This window comes from Henckelia pumila, chromosome 4, assembly GCF_033568475.1.
Source record: "Henckelia pumila isolate YLH828 chromosome 4, ASM3356847v2, whole genome shotgun sequence".
NCBI lineage: Eukaryota > Viridiplantae > Streptophyta > Magnoliopsida > Lamiales > Gesneriaceae > Henckelia > Henckelia pumila.
This window is the reverse complement of record NC_133123.1, coordinates 32,015,946-32,032,069: the sequence shown is the minus strand read 5'-3', so window position 1 is coordinate 32,032,069 and position 16,124 is coordinate 32,015,946. Positions and strand designations below refer to the sequence as shown.

The window sequence follows — 16,124 nt, the reverse complement described above, 5'->3', positions numbered from 1 at the left end:
AGTTCCGATCGTTGTCTATAAATAGAGGGTCGAGGCTTCATTTCCAATTGCCAATTCCGAGTATTTCCCTCTCCTTTCTAGTCCATTCGAGTTGTTCTAGCCTTCCTAGGCTTGACCCGGGAGTCTGCGAGGCGTTCGGAAGTCGTAGTGGAGTTGTGCCCAAGTTCTGGAGGCATCGACATCAAAGGGCTAACGACGGACGAAGGTATAGCTTTTGCTTCCTATAAATATTTAGGAGTATGCAATAGCTTAGTTAAGGCTTTTAGAGAACTTTAATGATAGTAGTATCATTTGGCAGTGTAGAGCAGACTATAGGCGTGGACCTAGAGTTGATAGAGCTTGCACTGATTTGAGGTACGGAAGTACTGTTCGAGATATCCTGACTGAGTATGCATGTATACTCATACTCTCGCACTGAGCGTTTTATGCTCACGTCTCGTACTCTGTATTTTCTGGACACCCTATTCCATGGGGCATGTTTGCGATTGGACGAGGAGGGTGGATCCAGGAGAGGCTAGTCAGTGGTTGGCCAGCTGGAGCTTCGCTTAGGTTTTATTACTGTTGTTTGGGTTTATACAGCTATTTGATTTGGTTGTATATTATTGGATAATTACAGATTCCTTCACTTGGGATTGTATTTCGTTTATGGTTTCCGCAGTTTTTTCTGATATCTGTTTTTATTAAGTTAATTGCATGCATAAGTTCTGTTTAGTAGGTGATCCGGGTAAGGGTCACTACAGCGTGTCTCACGCATTGCATATAAAAGCGTTGAGAAACTTAATCTTCATACTTCCTGTTTTTACATGAATAAGTTTTGGAATTGAACGAGTATTTTTGGAATTACGAAAAATGTTTCACTTACTAGCGGTTAATTTGTGCACTTTTTATTTTCACGTCAATGATGAATTTATATTTTAGTTTCGTAATTTGCATGTTTTTTTAGTCTATTTTGTCTTATTACTGAAATTGCAAATTTATTATTAACATGACCAAAAAATACACGACTAAATTATATTTTTAGTATATATAACGAGTTTAATCTTAATTAGTAGTACAATAAAATGACCTAAAAAAGTACAAATAAAATAAATACAATTCAGGCAACGGTCATTACATACATGTGTGTAGAGGTGTCAAAATGGACTAGGTCAGTCGGGTTGGCCCGCCCCGCCATAAAATTGGTGGGTTGAGTTGAAAATTTCCCAATCCGCCTAAAATGTGGGCCGGCCCGCACCGCCCCGCCTAATGGTGGGTTGTGGTGGGTTGCGGGTTGGCCCGCAAAAATCCGCCAACTTACACGTGATCCTGCCGGGTTGGCCCGCCCCGCCACCTAAAATAGGTGGGTTGGGTTGGTGGTTAACCTGCCTAAAAGGTGGGCCGACTCGTCCCGCACCGCCTAATGATGGGTTAAGACGGGTTGTGGGCCGGCCCGTTCCGTTGACCCATTTTGACATCTTTACATGTGAGTTTAATTATCTTTTCGGATACTTGTAAATTAATATTGCCCTACCAATGAAACTCTTTATTTGGTATATGTATTTTATATGTTTGGTAATGAAGTTATCCCCCATTTAGAATATTCCAAGTCGATTTTTATTTATTTATTTTTGTCCATTGTTATATAGCATATCAAAATAGATCGATCGTAAGAAAATTCTCGTCAGAAAAATATTATTATTTTTTTATTAAACTCGAAAAACACTTTCGAAATCGAATAATCTAATTTTGATATAATTTGATATATTATAAGTTTTTAACCCATTTAAAATAACATGCCATATTTTCATGCAATTTACTCAAAATCCCACATGAAAATTTTGAATTGCATATAAATTAAATAAAACATACTCAATATAATATTAAAAAATTATAAACTAATATTTTAATACACAAAAATTTTATATTTATTAACAGTGATAAAATAAAATAATTATAATATTTTCAAAATATAAAAAATACTAGGAAGTGACTCGTCTCTCCCACCCACCAAGAAGTGAATATTGATGATGAGCTTGAGCCCGCCATCGCCATTTTCAGGCACTTCTAACACTCCACGTCTCACCCTATTCATTAATGCTTGCTCCTTTAATTAATACATTTCTCCATTTTTTTTTTATTTTTTTTATTGTTCTTCCTTCACTTTCTACTATATATATGATTCATTCCACCAATTAATACGCTCGCCAACCATCCATGTATTCTAAAGAATCCTTCTTTGTTTGATTGTTTCTCTTATCCCTTTTCAGAATCATCGTCATCATGGATTGTAGATGAAGGGTTTTTCTCCATCTGTCGCATTTCTTTTGGTAGATGCATAACTGAATTTTGATTGTTTAACCACCACCCAACTTCCAGTTAGTTAATTATTAGGATATAGCGATGGGGAACTGCCAGGCGGCGGAGGCGGCGACGGTGGTGATACAGCATCCGGGGAATGATAAGGTGGAGAGGATGTACTGGCCTGTGTGTGCCAACCAGGTCATGAATTCGAACCCCGGGCACTACGTGGCGCTTATCCGGGAAAACGCCGGTGCTCCACCGGGGAGGCAGCTGAAGCTCCTCCGGCCTGATGATGTCTTGATTCTTGGACAGGTTTACAGGCTTATCAGCTTTGAAGGTTGGTTTGGTTGATTATCGATTTCGAATCAGTTGATTTAGTCTTGAGTTTCCGGGTTTGGTTTCTTGATTGTGTTCTGTTTTCTTGAATGTGAATGTGCAGATGTACTGACAGGGTTTGCTGCAAAGAAATGCGTCAAAGTAAGAAAGACGTTGCAGGAGGGAGGAGCATTTAACTCGGGGCAAAAGAAAACCAGTTCAAAATCCAATCGAAAATCGGCAAATTCCAGTTCTATGAAGGTAGCTTCATTCTCTGTAATTAACGAGAATCATTGACTTGACTTTGGAATTTAAATCTCATTGTGTGTTTCAGACGGAGCACCAAGATGTGCACCAACTCGGCAGCAGCGGTGGCGGAGCAATCACCGGGGGCGGCCTCGGAAGGTATCATGCTGGCGGAGGGCAGTGGAGACCATCCTTGCAGAGCATAGCTGAAATTGGAACTTGACTGACTGATTCAAGCATAGCTCCAGCTCTCTCCTTCCCACAGTCCTTTATTTTCTTGCCTTTGATGTTACATGTAAAAAAAAAAGACTTCTTTTTTTGTCAAGTGATTTGGAAAAGTTAGAATTAATAAAGTAGATTATTAACTACTGTATGTGATTCGAAGGCATGTGAATTATGATCAAAATCCACTAATACTGATTTCATAATCGTTTCTATTTACAAAAATGAGCGAATTCGAAAACTACACACAGCCATTAACTCCAATGGATTCAAGCAGAAATCCGACAATCCACCCTACGCTTTCCTCTTATCCTTCCAAGATTCCAGAATCTCATATGCAGAAGGCATGCCCGATTCTTGATAATCATCTTCACTATTAGGTATTACAAGTTCAAAGTTGAAGTCGTCAATTTTTGATAGGATATCTCCATTTTCAACATGTTCCAATTCTTGGTCATCATTATCCGATTCTGATATGTCGTCCCACTCTGGATCATCGTCCAAAAACTGCTCGACAAGTCCTGTTACACCGGCCCTCTCCTCTGTTTCTTGATCCTCCCTGCAAAACAACGTGTTGGCACCGTGCATCCTATCGTTCAAGTCTCCCTGATGCATGTAATTGTTGTCCTCTAAATCTGGACCTGCAAGATTATTAACAAGAACTGTGCTTTCACTGCTATCTGATTCTCCATCACAGCTATCTGAAGTAACTTTACCGAGCATTGAACCATCGTCGTGAGATCTGCAGATGTATTGCAATGCTCTGGACAAATTTAAGACAGTAGCTTCTTGTACTAAATCTCGACTGACAAGGGTTTGTTGAAGCTCGTTTAGATTGGCACGATCAATAACATCCACATTTTTCTCAAAGAGAGTGACCCACTGTTCAAAACCAACTTGAAATGGAGCATGAGCCATTGAGTTGATAATAGTCACAGCTCGGTCATAGTCACATCGAGCAGTCGCTTGACATACCATTTCACTGAAAAACGATACAGGAGGTATCTCACCACCTTCTAAGATCGTGTCAAACGCGTGCTCCAGTAAATGCCACTGTATCAGAAAATTAAAACTCTTCACCACTGCTGGTCCTCGACCAGTTAGCAGAAAAAAATAATCAGAAAAAGGATATAAGATAGGCGAGTAAACTAGTAGAGTACCTTTCCAGCCTGGGATGCTCTCAATAATGACGCAGAATGTTTGGTAAAATCAAGTTGTTCACCTGAGAGGGTCATCTCTTTATACACATAGTCAAAGAACTCCCACTGGTGAGCACTTGCAGAGGCCTCAAGCATTGAGCCAAAGGTGTATGCATCGGGTTTGGGGGAAGAAACATGACCTTTGGCTTTGACACTAGTATCTAAAACTAAACTGTTTTTCCTGGTATCCTCGAATAGTTCTTTAGCTTCATCAAACATATCATTCAGACCAAAAACTTTCAACATGGCATTGATGATTCCAATATCAGGAACCAAGAGAGTTTTGCAGTGCTCAAAGATGGATACACAATCTTGAACGTGCCCACCATTCATGGCAGACAATATAATGCCTGAGAAAGTTATAGCCAAAGGTCGAGTAGGATTAAGCTTCCTTAGCTTCTCAATCTGCAGAAATTTTCACAAAGAATTGAATTTATGACAAATGAAGTTAGCCATATACAGAAAAAACATTTGTTTTTTTTTCCCCGGCTTTTGGGTCATAAAAGCATGTTAAGATGCCGTACATTCAAGAATTGAATTTATGGCGAATGAAGTTAGCCATATACAGAAAAAAAACATTTGATTTGATTTTTTTATTTTTGGGTCATAAAAGCATATTAAGATGTCATTCATGTTCAAGAACAAAACATGTTCAACTTTACTTTTACGACTGCTCCTGTCATATTACCAGCAATCCTGTAATTCATCACCATCCTAAACCAACTTTGTGCCATTTAAGAAATAATAAGAGAAGCAAATGCAAATTGCTTCTGAAACCTAACCTCCAACATAGCTTCTCGCCACTTTCCATGATAACAAAGGCAGCGAGCTAGCTCATAATATACACTGGCTATTCCAATTACACCCCTTCTTTCCATATTCCGAACAGCTTGAACAGCTTCGATAACTTTACCTTCTTTCCAGAAGGCCTTGACAAGAACTGTGGAATACAAAAAGTAGATAAGGACAAAAATACAATGGAGAACATGCTGATGAGGGGGAGAACACCACCTTTGTATGTCCGTGCATTTAGAGCTTCCCCACTTCTTTTCATTTTCTCAAAGAAATTGTGGACAAGGTCAAACTTTTTGGATTGCAGCATTACCTTCAAAAAGCACCACCCGTAAGACTCAAATTAAAAAAAAAATCATAATATAGGATTCAGGTTGTCCTGATGACCACTCATTGTAAATACCCTTGTGGATTTGTATACAGAGAAGTGTTCCTAAAAGAACCATAAAAGAACCATGAAGTGTCTATTTTACACCACCTTGACCGAGAAGTCCCCAGAGTTTCTTGAAAGAGGTCTTGACATTGTAATGGTGTTTTTTCATACAATTGTAGTACACTAACGCTACTAATAAAATACCTCAAAAGGGCCATTTTCGTCAAGAAAAGAACCGCCACCAAATATCGTGACTTCTTCCATTGGAAAAAAAAAAAAAGAACGCCCCAGCATTATTTCATTTAGCATGAAAACTCTGTTAATGATTCACATATGATAGTCTTTCCGCGACCCATCCAATGTGTGACAGCCAACTGGACAGACACTTTGCAACAAATGATAAAAAAAAATGAATCAGAATCATGCATGAAACTGTATCCATAGTTGGTACCTCCATTGCTAGTCCATAACTGGCTCCATTAGGTCTAAGGCCATTTTTTCTCAACTGTTCAAAGACCCATGATACACCCTTCCATTGACGGGTTGGAACGCAAGCATTTAGAACCTGAAGGATCACTCTTTTATAATAAATTGACCACACAACTAAGAAATCTCAAAAGACTCCTACAAAATCTTGAGAACTCACTTACAGCATTGAATATTACAATATCCGGTTGAAGGACAGGATCCCAACTCTTGTGCCTCACATTTCTGATCTTTTTGGGCTTTTCCTTCATGGATTCTATAACATTCACCAACTCCTTCAGAAAACCAGCTTGGCCAAGTGTGACAGCCAAGCTATGGTATGCCGCCATATCAGGATATATGTATGCGTCACCCTAAAAACAATTCTGGATTAACTTTCCACCCAATGAACAAAGATACACCTTGGTGGCAAATGCAAGAACATTACAAGTAGATTAGTACACGCATCATATTGAATACATGAAGAGCTTCACGCGCCTTCCCTGCTCGCCCAAGCACTGCCAATAGTTTCGTGTACACAAACCTAAATTTGCAGTCAGAAAGTTTGAAATGGTAAACATCTTTGAAGTTGGAAAAATTATACAAGCGATAATCTCAAAGCAAGAAAAATGTATGCCTGCTCTTATACTGTCTAAAATCCTTCGAGTTATAAAGCCATTCCACCACAGACAATGCATGCCTCCACTGTCCTCTATTCCCTAGCCCTTCTAATATCTTCAACATTTGCCCTTCTGTAAACTGCAACCCTGTTTGTCTCATCATCCGTGAGAATTTCCAATCTTCCATTCTCAATTCTGTTTCACTTAGCCTAAAGTAGCAATCCCAATAAGCAGCAAGAAAATCAATTGAAATGACAGATGACTAAGCAAAAAACAGAAACCTCTTTATCAGAAACTTGATCGATTGAGCTTCGCTGCGCTTAGGTGGGCTCCAACCTCTGCCATTTTCCACTAACAGTCCATCTTCAATCTCAACATCATCGTCCAAAAGCCAAGAAAATTTATCCCTTTCACATTCAATTATATCAATCAGCTCCCTTAAACGCTCAGGCTTCAACTTGTCACCAGCATACTCCAAATTGTTACTCGCCAGCTCTCTCAACCGGAGCTTCTCCAACCCCTCCCAAGGCATGCCCACCATTTTATTGTTTTCATTAATGGATTTCGCGAACTTCTTGTACTCAGACTTGATTATCTGGAAATGGGTTTCTTCTGAAATCTCTAGTTTTTGCGCATCCGTAAGGGGTAGAGGCTGCTTGGAGGCTTCTTTGGCGAGCCGGCGGTTGGATTTTTGAAGTTCCTTCTTGCGGAGGGTGTGCATGATTTTGGGAGTTGGTTGAATCCCATGTGTCAAAAGTTTCTGCTTTGTGGCTTCGAGATTGGGTTGCGGTCGGGGATTTGGAAGGTTTGGAGGTGCCGAGGCCTCCATGGAAGAAACAGTTCCCAAATTATCCTCCCTTCGAAGGGTATAAATTCTCTGTTTTTTTTTCAGAAAAATTTATTTTTCTAAATTTATTTATAGCGTTAAAAATCCACATAATTATTTTTAAAAAAATTCACATAATAATAATAAACTAAAAACGTTTTTTTTAAGGTAACCAAAAACCGTTTGTAATCACGATACATAAAGCTCTTTTAATGAAAGATAAACATGAATTTGATATCATATTAAAACATGAATTTTGACTCTTATCACAAAAAACGAGTTCTATGTACTCCATACGGTCAATATACAAACATGATATAATTTCCTAAATAAAAATATTATAATCATAAAATTTATTGTAAGAATCCAATTGATATTCAGCTGTTTCAAATTCTACTATCATTTTTTTTAAACATAAAATGTTAATTTAGTTTGAATAAAACTGAATATAAAAGAAATTTTATGCATCCTTCCCCGCGAGCTTTGCAGTTTGCAATAGCAAAGAAAATATTCTAACACAAATGTATTCCAGCCGTCAAATCGAAGTAGATAATGAATTTGTCCTAAAGCCAAATGTTAAACTCTTTTGTGGTAAGAATCAAATGTAACTAAATATACAGAACACTGCCAACTTCGAAGAAAGCAGCAAGCAAATTAGAGCCCAAAAATAAAAAAAGAAAGGATGTACAGGTTGATTATGTATCAGCGAGAAAAACGATAGAAATCCATGCAGTATGGAACTCATACTCAGCTCCTCAACCTCGAGTGCTTCACTAGCCATTCAATAACCTGGTCGATATTCGCCGAGTTCTTGCACGAGATCATATAGCAACAGACCTCTCGCCCAGTTAGAGATTTCAAATCCCTGCACGGCATTATCCTACTTTTAGATTACACAACACACAACATGCAAGGAAAAAAGTACATCAACATACGACGGCGCTCACATTTGATCAGTTAACTCCTGTTTAGACACGACTTGAGGCTTGTCGATCTTGTTTCCTACTACCAGCAAAGGAATGCCGCTGAGTGATTGTTTGCCCAGCAAATCATGAAGCTCTCGTTTAGAGATATTAATGTTGTCTTGATCGGCAGCATCAACCACGTATCTGCACCCGAAGATGTGAAAGAATCGGATTAAGTCAAGAAACATGACTCCAGTCTTAAATTAACAAAGTACTATATATGTAAGTTGCTGAGTTTCATTCAAAATGAATGAATGCCCTTCAAGTAAACTAAAAAGCACTTGTATAAGAAACTGAAGATGGTGTGAGTAGCATACACAATGGCAGAAACCGCGCGACAGTATCTCTCCCACATGCTGCGAAATCTTGGTTGACCTCCAAGATCCCACAGTTTCATCGTGACGTTTCCTTTAATGACCTTTCGCATATTAAATCCCACCTGCAAAATAAAAGAAGTCACTAAACAGATATCTTGAAATGCTTCAATAATCCGGAATAGAATCATGGGTAACTGAATTTTAAAAATTTAAGACCACACAGAACCACGGGAAAGGAAACTAACCGTAGGGATCATATCTTCACTGTATCCACCGGTCTAAAAAATTAATAAAAATGCAAAGCTCGGTTTATCCATGAGGTTAATGAAAAACTTGTGCTAAAACTTGGAAACCGGTGTATGAAAAGATAATATATATTAACTTACAGCAATAACATTAACGAGAGAAGTTTTTCCTGCGTTCTGAAGACCAATTAAAGACAGTTCCATTTCTTGCTTGAAGAAGAGGCTGAAACCACAAAAACAAAATGCGTCCTCGTAAATTCGAAAAGAAACTCTTCGTTCAACACCAAACAAGTAAGGACAAAAATCTTCCATTAAATAACTATTCCAAACACAATCACATATTCCATCAGGTTGACAATTTTGTGTTTTGGTGGGCTTCTTTCCCTTGAATTGGGGTGATTCATCCGTCCTTTAGTGCGGCACTTGTCCTTTTTCCAAGATACTCCACACAAAATCCTTAACATCAAGTAATACAATGTAGCTGGTATGGTAAATTTTTAATGCAGGCAAAGCCATGCTTTCGTTAATATATCATGCATAAAAATTTATGAATCCATACAAATATTAAAAACGGAGGTGGCAACTGCTCCGCCTACCCCGTTCGTCCCCGCCCCCATTCATCTCAAGCTCTAATGGTATTTAGTGAAAAATGGAAGCAATTTGAAAATCCATGACAGGTGAGATAGCTTTTATAAGTCAAATAGGTATGGTCTATGGAGCTTCAATGATAATATCCTACCCATTCTATCTAAAAACCGCGATATGTTTTTCTTTAAATCACATATCCTTGAATCCCACAAGAATCACAAACATAATGTCATAAACTCCACGCACACAAAGCATAAGCCAATCTTGTGATCTTGTCATTGCAATAAATCAGATGAAAACAAAGTAACAAAAACAGCACCGAAACACAACCGCAACGCAAAAACTTCATCACCGCAAAACCAACAATACAAATAAAACAAACCATTCTCCATATATGAATAATATGATACAAACACCAGAAACAGGGGGCGACACAGAATCCAACCCAGCACATCTTCACCCAATTCGCTAAAAACTAATCATATTACAAACTTATGCATAACTTTCGAAAATATATTTCAGATACCCAGCAATGAATCACCATGAAAGATTCGATTTTCATTCAATATAAACACATTGCACGCGAAAAACAAGAAACGAGCAGAGACCTTCTCAGCCAATTGAGAAAAGCATCCAAGAAACCCATTGCTACGATCGATTCGCGACGACTGGGAAACTTGATGGATCTCTCCTCTGTCTGTGTTCTCCCAATTGACCTCTCAAAAATTTTCCTTTTCTTCCAGACCAGTGCCAGCAGCTGATTGATTCGGTTATATATGGTACAATGACAGACACCCATTAGGAATCAAATACCTGTAACAGTATCGGGCCCAGTGTTACGACGAAATTACGGCTTTGGCCCGGGATTATTCCTCGCAGAGTGATTTGGACGGGGGAGAATTATGGGAAAAGACGAATCATATGCCGAGAAATTTGGGACAGCCATAAAAATTATAATATTATTATATATTGTTTGTAATAATAATGATACAATATTCAAACTTTATTATGGAATTATTCAATTATAGCTATAAATACAATGTTTTATGAGTAATATTCCTGTGAGACAGTCTCATTCGTGAGACGGGTCAATCCTACCCATATTTATAATAATAAGTAATATTTTTGACATAAAATATAATATTTTTTAATGGATGACCCATATAATAGACCCGTCTAATAAAAATGACCATTGAGACCGTCTCATAGGAGTTTTTGTCATGTTTTATTTATAGTAACTTGTTTTGTATTGTGATCTATTTTGTCATCTCATTTTTTTTAATGTACGAGTACAATCTTGATCTTTTTTTATGTATAACTATATAATCTTGATCTAGATTACAAATATACAATGTAACTATCCGTATTTTTTGATGAGAATTAAATAAAGACTTGAAACCAGGGGCGTATCCAGGATTTTTTTTCTTTGGGGGGCTTCACATATAAATTATAAAAAAAAACTAAAAATTTGGAAAATCTAAAATCTTCAATTCAAAATAATATAAGCAAAACAAGCATAAAAAGTAGTACTCCTTTTTTACATATCTTTCAATTTGTCTATCATTGCAAACATTAAAAAAAAAAATCATTTAGCAACATAATTTTTTTTCCTATAAAAATAAAAATCAAACAATGACTTATTGCCTAATATTAAAAATTAGAACAACTAACACTAAAAATCTTATAAAATTAAATATGATAGAATCTGTCAAACTCAATAAACAAACTAGGACACAATGACAAACATAAAAATTTAAGTCCAAAACAGCAGAACTCAAATTCAAGCAAATAATAAGCTACTAAAATTATCCCATCCCAAAATTAAGGCATAAATTAACATTACAAATTATAATCAAGATTTGTATAAATACATTAGTCATCATTCACGGCCATTGACATAGGAAGATTTAAGAAATTCTAAATTTGATAGAATAATATTAAAAAAAAGAAAATATAAAAAAGAAAATTGAAGATGACAAAAACGAGTAAACAAATCGTAAATAATTCCTTACCTGATGTTTAAGTTTATTTGGTGTGGTGATTACTGATTTGGTTTGGTGATTTACGAAGAAATCAGAAAATTTTGATTGTACCAATTGAACACGCTGGTTTAGGTTTCTGTTTTTTTTTCTTCCGCCCATTTGATTTTTAAAATATAATTAATTAATAATTGGGCCATATATGTATACCTATACTATTTTTTTCTTGGGGCTTGCTGGGCTTAAGCCCAGTAAAGCCCCTATAGGCGGTACGCCCCTGCTTGAAACTTGATTATCTCGGTCTTAATCATTGAGTTCATCATCGATCGTCATCTCAAATTTGAAATATTGTTGAATGAGTTTTTAGCCATTGGTGATATTAATTTTTTCCCCCTAGGGTACCGTTTGATACGTGAGATGAGATGAAAGATTGATAGATTATATTTGGGATTGTGAAAAAAAAACAGGTAGACAATTAATATACTAGTATGAGTTATATGGTGTTTGACTGAATTTTATTTTGAATGATTGATAATGTACATTTGACTTCATTGCCAAAAATACCCTTGCACACCTTTTTAGGTAGTTCATGGTTTCTTTCAATCTTTTCTTTACCTCGCGCCACCATCCAAGAGCTTCACTACAGGTTTTTTTTTCTTCTGAAAATAGTACTTATCATCTCAATTGGCGAGGCAACCCAACTCCACTAATATCGGTAAGCCCATGTTATGTTTTTTGATTTGTGTGGTAAGTGACCTAATTAAAATTGGGGTTTTTGCTAAAATTGGTTTCTTTAAATTTTTGATTCCATTCAGTTTATTTATTTTGTTGTCATTCTGGGTAATAAGGATAAGATGTTTATTCTCGCTTTCAAACATTGAAATAAGTCATATGTTGATGCTTATGATATGTATGTAACAGAATACTCATACCTTCATCTTTGTTGTTTGTCAATTGTCACCATTTGTTTTTACCGATTCACGTACATAAGAAGATAACTTGTGGCACTATGTAAATTATTGGTTGAAAATAAATATAAAAAATTATATAGTAGATTTTCGAGGACTAAACATCAATGAGAACCGAATTTTTGCGCCTGGTTGATCTGTTTTAGCATACATCTGTTTTGTTACATTACGTAATATTAGTCAAATTATGGAATTTATAATTGTGGTTCATATACAATTCTTAATTAGATTTTATGGTTGGATCATTTTAATTTATTAACTAATCAGTGATATGGAGTCGCGAAATCCACCCCAATGTCAATGTGGGAATGGTTTAATGATTCTACGACAAGCTGGTGAACTCGCTAGCCATCCTGGAAAGTATTACTACATCTGTCCAGCATCTTTGAAACATCCAAACAAGTTCATTTGGTATGATGACTACCATCGGATCCATAATGTGCCTAATATGCAGACTATGTATACTGGAAATGCATCGAGTGGTGGAACATCGGGCAACTGTATGAATAGAAAAGTTGTGAATCATGAAGTGATTGTCAATGAAACATCATCCAATGTTGAGAGTTCCACACCAACCGCTGAGCACAGGTCACTTTCACCTCCTCACATCCCTCGAGTCGTTCGAACACCCCCAACATATACTGGAGATGAAATTTGTTGTTGTTTCGGTTGTGTGTCAACAGTTCTTTGTGTTTTACTTTTCTTGATATTGTGTATTGTTGTCTCCAAGTAATATGGTGATTAATATTAGTGAAATATGTTATAGCAGTGTTTGTAACCTTTGTGGTGTAAGTGTGTTTGTAGTTGTAATAGACGGTAATGTATTGGATCATCATATTTTGAATATGAAATATTTTGCTTCTACTACTCCATTCTTGCTTTTTAATTAATCAAGTTAAAATTGTAAAAAATATTTTAATTACTCAAAATTTGCCTAACCCATGAAGCTCCAAATTCAAATTTAATGACATGTAATAATGTATAGATTCAGTTTTGATGCAAAATCACTGTTCAAGAATGACATGAGTGTAAATGAATTCTACTTCTGACTAGTGGCTGTTTTGTCACATTATTGTGGTGGTTGTGGAAGGTAGAAACAGAGTAAATGCTTCATAAGTGAAATGTTTGCTTGTAATTTTCTATTTAAGGCTGTGTGCATAATGTATCGGCCAAATGAAACACTTCTTATTTATCTGAAATATATCTTCCTCATCCCTTGAAAACTAAGAATGTCTGCAAAATACCAGCATTCCTCCGAAGAGAGTGTTACAAATTGTTGGTGGAAAGTGCAGCCAAGTCGCTCCAATAAGAATGTGGAGGTTATCTATGTCGATTCAGATGATGACATAGTTGTCATGACCACACCTGCGAAATGTCCAAACACAAGCATGCCTGAAGCTCGTGTTAACAAATATGCGATCAACAAACCCCTCTTTGTGAAAGAGACATTGACAAAAAATACTATGGATAAATTGGTTACCAAGACTGTTGTACTTGACAACGTAAACTTCGAACCTGTGGTGAAGAACAAGTTGAAGACTTCGGAGTGTGTAGGTACTAGTACCATGGCAGTCATTGAAACAGAAGAATTCCTAGAAAGTTCAACAGAACTTCAAAGCTCACAAGCCAGTTGTGAGACTGTGAAACTTCTTGGGTGAAGATGCATATGGAAATGTTATGTATTATGGTATGAGACCTCTCTTTTGCTGTTTTTGGACAATGTTAATAGGTTATGGTTGGTTGGTTTCTACTTATGTTAGGTCGGTGTCATGGTTTTTATGATATATTCTGGTTGTCTGATTCGTTGTTTAAGTTAGTGTTCGGTCATGGTTTTTGTGATATATTATAGTTGTCTGATGTCTTGTTAAAGTTAGTGGTGGGTGATGGTTTTTGTGGGAAATATTGTGATGTTGTGATGCATATATAAGAGGTTCCATCTAATGTTATATTACTGTTGAAATATATGTGTATTCAATTGTTGTTTTCATTGTTTCTACTTTTCAATTGGTTAATCTTTTGAATTAATCACATATCTAATTGGGATAACATACATTGTGGTCATATTCATTATTGTAAATTTAACGGAATTTGCGCATTGTCCATCATCGTTGTGCTTGTCACATGTTTAAAAAAAAAAGTCAGTGAGAATTTGAACGAGGCATTATCAGTCAAATGTGTATTGCTTGATAAACCATTTGCATTTAATTTGTCAAAAACAACATAACAAAAGAATCAAGAGCACCATCTTCCAACGTAGTGCATATTTATAGCGCTTCCAAAATAGTACATCAATACAAATGACCCAAAACACAATAGCCAAAACACAGTTCAATGGCTCTTACTTTGTACAACATTAAACACACAGTTTTTTAATACTAATATGCACTATCTTCAGCATTAATTACCTTCCACATACCTGAGCATTTACCTTCCAAGTACCAGCAGTACCCAAAATAATGAGTCATATATATGGTTCACTAACAAAAGGTGGAAGATAACATAACAAAATAGTTGACATTACGAACCAAACACTGCCACTAATTTTTTGAAATCCTCCTTATAAACGATAATTTCTCATCGTCTTGGAGGCTCAAGAACACTGCTAACTTTTTCGGCTTCTCCATCAATATCTCAGCTGCAATTTGTCGTTCATCTCTTGTCAGCCCAGTAATCCCTTGAAGCACATCCAATAGATCCTTTGAAACAGATACCGCAATCTCGTGGTCGTGGCTAATACGTTTACCAAGATCGGATATCGCCTCCTTAGTCATAGCAGTAAAGTTATTGATGGCATCGACAAATAGTTCTTCACCTTCCGTCGGCTTTTTACGCTTCTTTGAAGTCGACTTCTGACTCCCAGAGGTATTGAATGGACTTGGATTGTTGACTGAATTACATTCACCACCCCCCTCGATATCACGGAATATGTCTTCTAAGCCTACTTCCATTTCAGCGGCCTTGTCATCACCAATTTCAAGCACATGTTGCACTGCGGTAGCAAAAGTCTGTGCATGTTGTTCTGTTGCACGATCGCATCCAAATATCTCACACCAATCTGGATAATAAGGCCACGATTTGTAGCGCCATGTACGCACGTTATTATCAATCTGTCAAAGGAAAGAATTTGTAAAGTTAAATAAATAATATATGGTTACGGTATACATAGAAACATTCTGACTACTTTATTTACCTTCACAAATGCTTCCCAACCTTCATTTGTTGCCTCGATCATTTTTTGTGACTCGTTCCAACCAATTCCACTTCTACTCAGCATTGTAACCAACGTTCCATGAGTCTTTTTCCACACATGTATTTTTGAGTTGATATGAGGGATTCCACGTAAGTCAGTATGTGGGAATATTTTCATTATATGTTTTTCCAATACATTCAGGTACCCACATTTGAAACCATTCTCGCTTTTCCAGCCATTAGCTACTGCATCCTTCAATGCTTGTACCAGAACTTCCTCCTCCCGCGTAGTCCACACCCTTCTACTTTTATCTGATTTCTTTCTCCGACTTGACGCTGTATTAGTAGAAGCTCCGATGTCCATGTGTAATTATGTTACCAGAATACCTACCACCAATAATAAACATGTAAGAAACAATAAAGTGACCATGATAACGATAGTAAAAAATAAATGTATGCATTATTGCATAAAAAACAGCAAGCACGTATCACATAGAATATATCAAACATCAGTATCATAGCCACCACAAAAACT

General features: G+C 36.7%; 4 protein-coding genes across 4 annotated transcripts; 1 reads left to right on the top strand and 3 right to left on the bottom strand.

Annotated features, from left to right (window-relative positions):
* The first annotated feature begins 2,078 nt into the window (after nucleotides 1-2,078).
* LOC140860183 (uncharacterized) lies at nucleotides 2,079-3,203 on the top strand. Its single transcript, XM_073263038.1, has 3 exons — nucleotides 2,079-2,617; nucleotides 2,720-2,856; nucleotides 2,930-3,203. Exons 1-3 carry the CDS (start codon nucleotides 2,380-2,382, stop codon nucleotides 3,062-3,064), a joined length of 510 nt encoding a protein of 169 aa, XP_073119139.1. The 5' UTR covers nucleotides 2,079-2,379; the 3' UTR covers nucleotides 3,065-3,203.
* Nucleotides 3,204-3,231: 28 nt separating this feature from the next.
* Nucleotides 3,232-7,383, bottom strand: LOC140860182 (pentatricopeptide repeat-containing protein At5g67570, chloroplastic). Its single transcript, XM_073263037.1, has 9 exons — nucleotides 6,794-7,383; nucleotides 6,530-6,721; nucleotides 6,355-6,436; nucleotides 6,078-6,266; nucleotides 5,879-5,992; nucleotides 5,274-5,367; nucleotides 5,045-5,202; nucleotides 4,224-4,667; nucleotides 3,232-4,116 (listed from the first exon to the last, which is right to left on the bottom strand). Exons 1-9 carry the CDS (start codon nucleotides 7,339-7,341, stop codon nucleotides 3,358-3,360), a joined length of 2,580 nt encoding a protein of 859 aa, XP_073119138.1. The 5' UTR covers nucleotides 7,342-7,383; the 3' UTR covers nucleotides 3,232-3,357.
* Nucleotides 7,384-7,872: 489 nt separating this feature from the next.
* Nucleotides 7,873-10,267, bottom strand: LOC140865755 (ADP-ribosylation factor-like protein 8a). Its single transcript, XM_073270512.1, has 6 exons — nucleotides 10,062-10,267; nucleotides 9,007-9,088; nucleotides 8,866-8,898; nucleotides 8,621-8,742; nucleotides 8,286-8,447; nucleotides 7,873-8,203 (listed from the first exon to the last, which is right to left on the bottom strand). Exons 1-6 carry the CDS (start codon nucleotides 10,250-10,252, stop codon nucleotides 8,086-8,088), a joined length of 708 nt encoding a protein of 235 aa, XP_073126613.1. The 5' UTR covers nucleotides 10,253-10,267; the 3' UTR covers nucleotides 7,873-8,085.
* Nucleotides 10,268-14,937: 4,670 nt separating this feature from the next.
* On the bottom strand, nucleotides 14,938-15,953 carry LOC140860784 (uncharacterized). Its single transcript, XM_073263790.1, has 2 exons — nucleotides 15,591-15,953; nucleotides 14,938-15,507 (listed from the first exon to the last, which is right to left on the bottom strand). Exons 1-2 carry the CDS (start codon nucleotides 15,951-15,953, stop codon nucleotides 14,938-14,940), a joined length of 933 nt encoding a protein of 310 aa, XP_073119891.1.
* Between the last annotated feature and the right edge of the window lie 171 nt (nucleotides 15,954-16,124).